The sequence below is a fragment of the Thalassophryne amazonica genome, chromosome 5 (genome assembly GCF_902500255.1).
Source record: "Thalassophryne amazonica chromosome 5, fThaAma1.1, whole genome shotgun sequence".
NCBI lineage: Eukaryota > Metazoa > Chordata > Actinopteri > Batrachoidiformes > Batrachoididae > Thalassophryne > Thalassophryne amazonica.
The window spans coordinates 36,106,188-36,115,559 of NC_047107.1; the positions used below are offsets into that span (position 1 = coordinate 36,106,188).

A 9,372-nucleotide genomic window follows, 5' to 3' on the forward strand; every position below is an offset into this window, starting at 1 on the left:
AATCCAACCAACAGTACAGTACAAATTCCAACTTAATATTAATAGCTTTATAGAGTTTTGTTTATTTCACTCACATATATGCAATGATTTGTTAGACTGTGGAGCCATTTTTAAACCAATGAGAAACACTTTTAGAATTGTGGTATAAGTCCATTCCTATTACTGCCAGGGTCTACAAATTCACAGGGAACATTCTTGGGACACACACCTTTGACAAGTTCAAAGATTACTCAAGTTGACCTATTTTAATGGGTCAGAAGGTTCACATTCTGTTACCTGTTTTTGTGCTCATATGGTCTAGGATATTTTAGCATTGTGTTATACTGTACATTGCAATGTTGAAGTGGTAGGGCAAAGGGAGAATATGGGGATTTGGCCTTAGTTGCAAGAAAACTGATCAGATCTTGGTTTGAGTCTCTCATGTGCCTTCTGACAAACTGTAGTGAAACCTCATGTCTTCTTTAGAAGAAAATTCTTCTAGTTTCCACTCCACATAAAAGTTACAGGATATACATAAAAGTTGCAGGATGCACAGCTTCTCCAGTCACATTCACAGAGGTCTATTGACTCCTTCAGAGCTGCCATGGGTGTCTTGGTGGCTTCCCTCTCTAGTATTCAAATTTCGTGACCTGATATTTATTTTTTTTGGGGGGGGGGGGGGGGTGCTTGGGTAAAACTAATCACCTGCAGTGTTCATTTTACACCACCTGTCTATCTGTGTGTGCTTCTGTGAATGTTTTGTCATATATTAGGAAATATTGCTCACTTCGTCTTAAATTTTGTCAAATTCTTTGCAAGATGCAAATTTCCACAAGTTCTGATTGAGGTTGTAGTTGAAAAATTAAGTGTTATTATGGGAATGCTGAAGAACAACAAATTTCATCTACTACTGAGATCTCAGTAACAACTGATGTTCTTCAACAGATTGTGTTTAAATTACTCAAATGTTCCACCTGGCACAAAGCAACACACAGTGCAGCACAGTTGTCAACAATAAACGCAGTTGTGTTAAGGCACCCACATCCTCAGTCATCTGTGTGCATGTTCATCTACACAACAAAATTTATCAGCAATAGAAAAATATAAAATAATAACTGTAGTTTGTATGATATTTGTACACTGGGTTTCTTCCTCATGGGGTTGGCTGGTGAACATCACAAAGAAAGATTTACTTTTCACAGGGGTCCAGACATTATGGTTTTACATGGTTGATTGCTAATACGTATAACATGCTAATGTAACAACGCATGTTTTTTTTTGTTTTTTTTTAACAAAAGCACATTGCAAACATAATCACACACTCCAAACAAAACAATAAAAAACCACTCATTTTATGTCTGAGTGCAGCAAACAGAACATACAGCATTTTCAGTTTGAGTCAGAGTGAACAGTTTTTAATCTTACTGTTAATAATACTGCAGGCGACATGTCTTGGTGTAGAATCACCTCAAGACTTTATCTTTCCATTCATTCAGCCATTTCTGTGTGTGGTCTCTGAAAGGCAAGCTGATCTTGCTGTGCCCTACATGCATAGCACATGGGTGGCTAATAATCACTGAAGACATTGCGCATTGCTGACAGTGTGCTCTCCCACATAGCAGTGGGTGTGCCAAGTGCTAATCCCAGTTTCATAGTAGTCACCACACTTGGCATGGCTTCAAGGAGAATTTTGTGATACCATGCCAGGAGTTTTTGTGTTGTACATATGTTTTGTCTGCTGCTTCCACTCGTATGCATTGTGCACACTGATTTGTGTTCTTGCCAGAAAACTACTAACTTCTGAGTTCGTCATCTCAGTAGCAATGCTCCAGCACCTGGTGCCCTTGTGTCTCAAAGGCAGTAACAGATGACAGTGAATCATTTCTTTCCTGTTATGCTGAAAACATGCCTATGACTCAGAAGTGAAGTACAGCCCTTTTAAGAACTGCACCCAGGATTGCACTCAGATGTCACTCTACCTAACCAGAAATGTGGATGTGGACACACCCCAAATGATTTTGAACTTGTGCTTCTGACCATGTACCATAGGTAAATCACAAAGATAGGGTCCAGAGGCTCCATATTTCTGTGTACTTCAATTTAACCTGTTTATTTTTAAAATATCCAAAAAAAATGCCCTTTTTCATTTATGTCCCACAAGGAAATCAGTCCTTTGCACACAGATTTATAGCTCAGTGAAATTATGAGGACTTCTCGTGTGTTTTTCAGATTCCGGCCACATCAGAATGCTGATCCCAGTCGTCCTCGGGTGGCAGCACTCATTGATTCTCTGATCGCCTTCAAGAACAATGACTTAGGAGCGTGGATACGTGGTGGTGACATCATCATCCAGAGCTCGGGGTGAGACGTGTGCTAGTATGTGGTCATAAGTGCCGGTCCAGTAAAAAGGCTAAAATCTGCAATGTGTTGATTCAGTGATAGTGAAATACCTGAGTTAAAGCAAAACTGGCACTCAGATAAAAAGGATTAACATTTTTATAGGCTTTTGCACAGTTGCGTAACAAGTCAGCACAGAGTCCTAATGTAGGATTGTCAAAGCACTAAAACCACTATCAAACATCGTCTTGACAAGTAAAAATCTTGTGTGATCAGATCAGTTATATTTTAAAATGTGGGGCATAAATAATATTTTTGAGCCACTTGGTACAAATCAGATATTTGATCAACATTTAGAGTTAATAAGAAGTCTTTTTATGCCTTTGATGTTTTTATTGACATTACAATATGTCATTATTTCATTATTCTGTTTTGCTTATAAGAATGACTTTTTGTTATTAATTGTATTAAAATAAATGTGATACCTGGTGTATATATTGAAGGCAGTTTGACATAATGACAAAGAACATTTACAATATTTTTAAAAAGTGCTGTCAAATTACTTAGTCTCATGAAACAAAGCTGCTGTGACTTTCACAATAAAGGCGAGTGTCCACATGTCCCATCAGTTTCCAGGTGGGCTCCAGATAGAAATGGACAAGCAAATTGCATCCGAAGCTGCAAAAAGGGGTGGAGCTGCAGCTGGCAATGACCTTGATCAGCGAGCTTGCTAGCTAGGGTGTTCTTATTTTGCAAAGTTTTGAAATTTAATACTCTGACCTGCTAAATAGATTCCAGTTGATGAGAAAACGTGCTGTATAAAATTTTGTTAGTATAAATTAGTTTTTAGAGGTAGCTCAAAAGCATTGAAATTTTGCTATTTTCATGCTATATAACGCTATACTAACTAAAGCTTGAAACTCACCTGTGGAGGCCATTTTGAATTTCTAAGTGAGCATCAAGAGGATTCATCAATACTTTTCATATGTTGTTTAAGATGGGTTGGGGCACCATTACTCTTGAGTTTGTATAATGTTATATAGCAGAAACTTGCAAAATTTCAGTGTTTTTGAGCTACCTCTTAAAATTAATTTGGATAAACAAAATTTTACACGGCATGTTATTTCATCAATTGGAACCTATTCAGGGGGTCAGAGTATTAAATATCAAACCTTTGCAAAATAAGCACCACCCTACTGCCAGTGACCCAGTCGGGTTCCCGATGATTTCCATTGCGTTGAAATTTTGAATCGTCCAAAATTTTGTTCTCGATGATCCTGACACTCCAGATGATGGACGACATGCTCCAGGATGACTATATATGCTTGCAGATGTATTGCGGGGGTGGGGTTGATGATTATCTGGGGTTGATGATTATCCTGTGAATTTGAGTTTTGTATTTTTTTCCCTATCGGGAAGCCATCCGCAGCCTAACAGGACTCAAGAGGACAGGGGGGTTTAAAAGTCTGTCGTGACACTAGCCCTTTTGCATTAATACCCTTTTATTGTGAAGTTCCATTTGTTCAGGCTCACAACAGTGGAGTTGGTACAGAGCCGCATTGGGATTTGGCACAAGATTTACACTGGATGCCCTTCCTGACACAAGTCCAGTTTTACATGGAGCAACACACACACACAGCCCCTCGTTTTTTTTAAGAGGCCTACTATCCATGTACTAACCAGGACCTACTCTGCTTAACTTCTGAGATCTGACAAGATTAAATGTCTTGAACGCTGCATTGTAATATGAACTATCTGAGATGTTATTTAACTTTGGTACCAGAGTAGCAGAGACCAATATAGTTATATATATATAGTTATGTCTGCAGACACCATACAAGGACAAGTTGAACTGCTGTGCTAAAAACTCTCTCTCTGACTGAGGGTGTTTTTTTTTAATATTTATCGCTTGAAGAATCATTTTGATTCATCCTGACATCAAAGTTATCACCATTTCAATTCATCAGCTCAGTCTGGCTCTGTATTGCGGGTCCTCGTTCTTGCTTGTTATTGAAATACTCGTGTTGGAGGCAGAACCTTTGAGCAGACTGTCATCATATGAAGCCATAAGAACCAATGAAAGGAGCAGTACCGTGTACAGTCAGTTTCTTGCAAACAGGGTTTGGCACAAACTGCTATGTTAACCACAGTCTAACAATGTTTGCCTAAAAGCAAAACAAAATAACCCTACGACAATGCTGAGTCATAAAGAAAAGTAACCCAAACTTCTCCCACATTCCCGGTTTGATTGTGTCTTCAAGAGAACTTGTGGATTATAGTGAACTGTACACATTTGTTTTGGGTGTGAAATTGCAACAATCATCAGTTTATACACAATGCTGAACTTCTTCAGCATAGTTATAAAAACTAAGCAAATGGAACTGTTGGGAATCCCTCATGTGTTATGTTTTATTATTCACTGTCTGGTCATTCCAGTATACGAGGTCTGTTAGAAAAGTATCCGACCTTTTTATTTTTTGCAAAAACCATATGGATTTGAATCACGTGTGATTGCATCAGCCAAGCTTGAACCTTCGTGTGCATGCATGAGTTTTTTCACGCCTGTCGGTTGCGTCATTCGCCTGTGAGCAGGCTTTGTGTGAGCAGTGGTCCACCCCTCTCCTCGGATTTTTATTGCGAATAAAATGTCTGAACGATTTGGAGCTTTGCTGCATCAAATTTTTCCAGAAACTGTGAGAGACTTCCAGGTGGACACCATTCAGAAAATTCAGATGGCTTTCAGGGATGATTTTATGGGGATTACACAGATTAAGGAGTGCTCCAGCCGGTTTAAAGACCGCCCACAGCTGCTGAGAGTGCGCCGCGCTCCGAGCGCCCATCGACAGGCTGAAACCCCGCTGAAACAACCAAATCATTTCCAACGTTAAGGCTTTGTTGATCCGGGACGTCGTCTGACTTCCATAAAAATGGCAGAAGATGTGGACATCAGTACTTTTTCGGCACATTCCACTGTTACAGGAGTTTTTTTCATGGAAAGAGAAGCGGAGGGATGCGACACGGAGCCGTTCATGGCGCGGGACAAAACCACCTCCGTGTTGGTCTCACAGGACGGCTTTCAGGTGGCTTTTCAGTTGTGTGACTATCCGAGAAATTGTGCATGAGCTGGACTTGCCAGAACATGTCCTGTGAGGCTTCATCACGGCGTTGCTTTGCGCCATGTGGCTCCACCGCGACGCGCGGAATTCCTCCGCTGCTCTTTCCATGACAAAAACTCCTGTAACAGTGGAATGTGCTGTTCATTTCCAAACTGGACGCTTTGTTGATCCGGGACGTCGTCTGACTAGCACAGGAATTGCGGAAGACGTGGACATCAGCACTTTTTTGGCACATTGAGACAGACATGCGGAGGAATTCCGCGCGTCGCGGCGGAGCTGCATGGCACAAAGCAACACCGTGATGAAGCCTCACAGGACATGTTCTGGCATGTCCAGCTCATGCACAATTTCTCGGATAGTCACACGACTGAAAAGCCACCGAAAGCCGTCTGAAAGCCGTCCTGTGAGACCAACACGGAGGTGGTTTGATGCAGCAAAGCTCCAAATCATTCAGACATTTTATTCGCAATAAAAATCCGACAAGAGGGGTGGATCACTGCTCACACAAAGCCTGCTCACAGGTGAATAACGCAACCGACAGGCGTGAAAAAACTCACGCATGCGCACGAAGGTTCAAGCTTGGCTGATGCAATCACACGTGATCAAATCCATATGGTTTTTGCAAAAAATAAAAAGGTCGGATACTTTTCTAACAGACCTCGTATGAACAAAAATGACATCATCTAGTTCCAATATATTTAATCTAATATATTTAGTTTCATGCTTTCAATAACAAACAATATTGTTCTGTTTTATTAACATCTGCAGTTTGTTGTTTTAGCAACTTTTAAAAGTTTCTTAATTAATATTTGTGTTTTTGTTTGATGACATGACGTTCTAAGAGTTATTTTTTTATAGTCATTATGTAATTGCTGCTGTATTTGTTTCTACACATTCTGTAAGAGTAATATATTTGTCTGTCTTTACCCCAAACAGATTTGCTGATAATGGAGTGGGATTATCATTTGCCAGGTGAGCATTTCTAGTATTTAAATCACTGTTTTTATTAATCTGATCATGTGGCTTAGTGGTTAGCACTGGTGCATCACAGCAAGAAGGTTGAGGCATCGCTTCCCACCCTTTCTGTGTGGCGTTTGCATGTTCTCCCCGTGTCTGCGTGGGTTTCCACCGGACACTCTGGTTTCCTCCCACAATCAAAAGAATGCTTATTTAGGGTCTGCTTTTTTCTCTGCCCCTGACCAAGGCAGCGTCTCTACAGCTGGAGTTGGTCCCCGGTGTCGCCGACCGAATGGTCCCCCTAAAAATTGATCCCCCCTGCCTTCACTCTGTATGCGTCATTTCAGAGCGTCAGCGGCAATTCACAGATTATCACCTCGTTTCTGCTTAAAACTGCACTCCAGTCATCATCTATCTCAGTAACACATATCTGAAGCTTTTGTACAACAATCATTTCCACATAAATTCAGGATTATTTCATCATAAAAGACGGAGGAAGAGATCAGAGCGCGACAGCAGTAGAGTCTGACTCTGTCAGTCTGACTCTCTGCGTACATCCAAAGCAATCAAAGGGAATGATGTGATTATTAACAATCAGATGACAAAGTAGAACCTCTTAAATCATTTTAAAGTTATTTTTAAGCAGAAACGAGGCAAAAATCACAGAATCGCTGCTGACACTCTGAAATGATGCATGCGCAGTGAAGGCAGGGGGGAGTGTTCAGTCTGCGACACCAGACTGTAGCTGCCCACTGCTCTTAGTGGTTGGATTGTCTAATTAAGATGGGTTAAATGCAGAGGACAAATTTCGTTCTATGTATGTATGTTTAATGACAATAAAGGCTCTATTGTATTCTATTCTACTCTATTCCATTTTATTTATTCAGTGTTATCTTTTTGTCCGTCCATAGTAACTTCTTGAGAAGAAATTATGACTCAAAATTACAGAGCATGTTGTCAGTGCTTTTATTTCCTGTTCCTTTGTTTATTTATATGTCAGTTGGGACATTTTCTCCTCTTTCTGCATCACTCAGCAAAAAACAAAAAACAAAAAAACAAACACATGAAGTTTGGTGCTGTTTGCCGTGACCATATTTTGTTTTAGTTTAGTTTTTTTTTTTTTTTATAGTGACCCAGACAGATGATTACATGTGCAGTACTTTTGATATTATCTTTTATGTGTCTTTGTTATCCTTCAGTGATGGCAGCTACCCAAAGGATGAAGGCTCCAGCCAGGAGGTGAAACAGTCTCTCTTTGTGGGTGAGAGTCGAAACAGAGGGACCAATGGAGGCCAGAATAAATACTGGGGCCTGGGAGGGGCTGATGGCAAGTTGAGGACACTTCCTAGAAACAGGTGAGGGGGGGGGAAATAGGTTTTGTCATCAACTATGAATGTTGAAGTTGAAAAGAAAAGAATTCTGCCTAAAAAATACATTCTGTGAGAGAGAACCTGTGAACTATTGAAGGCAGTAGACGGACTAACGAGGCCGCAGCTGCTCTTCGAAGAAGCTCGATTTGTGAAAGGAAGAACATGTTGACCAAGTTTCCTCGAGTGCTATTTTAGGTGGCTTTTGAAGAAGTGTGTTGTAGAAGGGAAGTACTTAGTCATATTTGAGTTACTTATGTGCAGGTTTACTAATTATAGTGTATAAAACTGACTAAATTTACTTCAGTCTAGTTATTGTAAAGTACAGTTTCATTTCTGTTGTACATCACAAAATTACAGCTAATTTTATTGTTGGTGAAGTGATTATTTTGGTTAGATTCTTTGGAAGATGTAGTGAGTTTGCTCTCTGAGGTCTTGTAGACAACATGGAGAAAGCACATGCACATCCTTCTTCGAGGAAAGTCATGAGAAAACATTTGTGTCCTCACTGGCCGATACTGGCAAACCATGTAAAAACAATGTAACTAATGCGAGTATTGACAACTTGTGTGAGATTTGTTTTATCTGTGTTGAGATTTCCATTGAAACTTAAGTGTGAAACTTGTCACAATTTTATCAGGTAGCTCATTGTAACAGGATCTCTAGAGGCCTGTGATTATGAGTTGTCTCCATCTTCAGTTTTCCATTTTCGTTTTACGTGTTTTGTTTTTTGGTGGGGTCACTTTCAGTCAGAATTGATAGTCTACCACATTTCTTTGGTTCCATGAAGCAAATACTACCATGTGTAGTTTAGCAGTTCCCTAAATCTGAGTTTCCTAGTGGGTCATGGTGTTTTGTCACAGTTTTTACCCACTTGGCTCAAAATTGTAATCCCCCAGAAAAGGCAAAGGCAGTTTTTTTTTTTTAATATTGACTGTATAAGATGATGAATCCTTTATTTGAAGACTATGCAGCAGAATTGTTGTAACAGAGGAAATTATTTTTATGACTGAAATCATTAAAAATAACAACTCCACAGGTTTAAGACTTGACACTTATCATATACTACTCTCATCCTTTTCACTTCCAGCCAGCATTAATCAATTTTTGGTTTTCATCATTTTGATTTTTTGATTATTATTTTTGAAGTGTACAGCATGAAACACTGATTCCACTGTTGCATAGTCATGCTAAGGCATGTTGAACACATGAAACGACCTGAAAATAAATGTTTCAGTCTCACGTGAGTTGTCTTATCCCTTAAAATTATCAGATATAATTAGATATAATATAGATTTTATAAATCCTTTCCATGCTGTGAAGCCGCATTCCAATAAGCGACCATTTCACCCTTTGTACAAACAGAAAAGTTCAAATGCCTCCTTTTTTTAAATCACTGTCCCATGTCAGGTTGTGACCACTGTCACCACTGTGTGTACTTTAAGGGTGTTTTACAGGCTGACCACACTGGCATTTTTACTCTGTATGACTGTCGTCATCGTAGCTGCTGGTAAAGTCTCTTCCCAGAGTCAGAATAATTCCACTTCCTGGCTGCTTTAATCCAGACCAAGATTTTTAATAAGGTCAAGATTGCATGTCATGGTTTATTAGAAGAT

The 9,372-nt window shown here is 39.7% G+C and overlaps 1 protein-coding gene across 2 annotated transcripts in view; it reads left to right on the top strand.

The window, feature by feature from the left end:
• Positions 1-9,372, top strand: part of cemip2 (cell migration inducing hyaluronidase 2) — a 107,495-nt gene that overhangs the window by 80,480 nt on the left and 17,643 nt on the right. For both annotated transcript variants that reach the window (XM_034170005.1, XM_034170006.1), the window contains 3 exons: positions 2,209-2,340; positions 6,369-6,404; positions 7,589-7,744. In XM_034170005.1, coding sequence (XP_034025896.1) covers positions 2,209-2,340; positions 6,369-6,404; positions 7,589-7,744 — 324 coding nt within the window. The remainder of the gene's footprint in view (positions 1-2,208; positions 2,341-6,368; positions 6,405-7,588; positions 7,745-9,372) is intronic.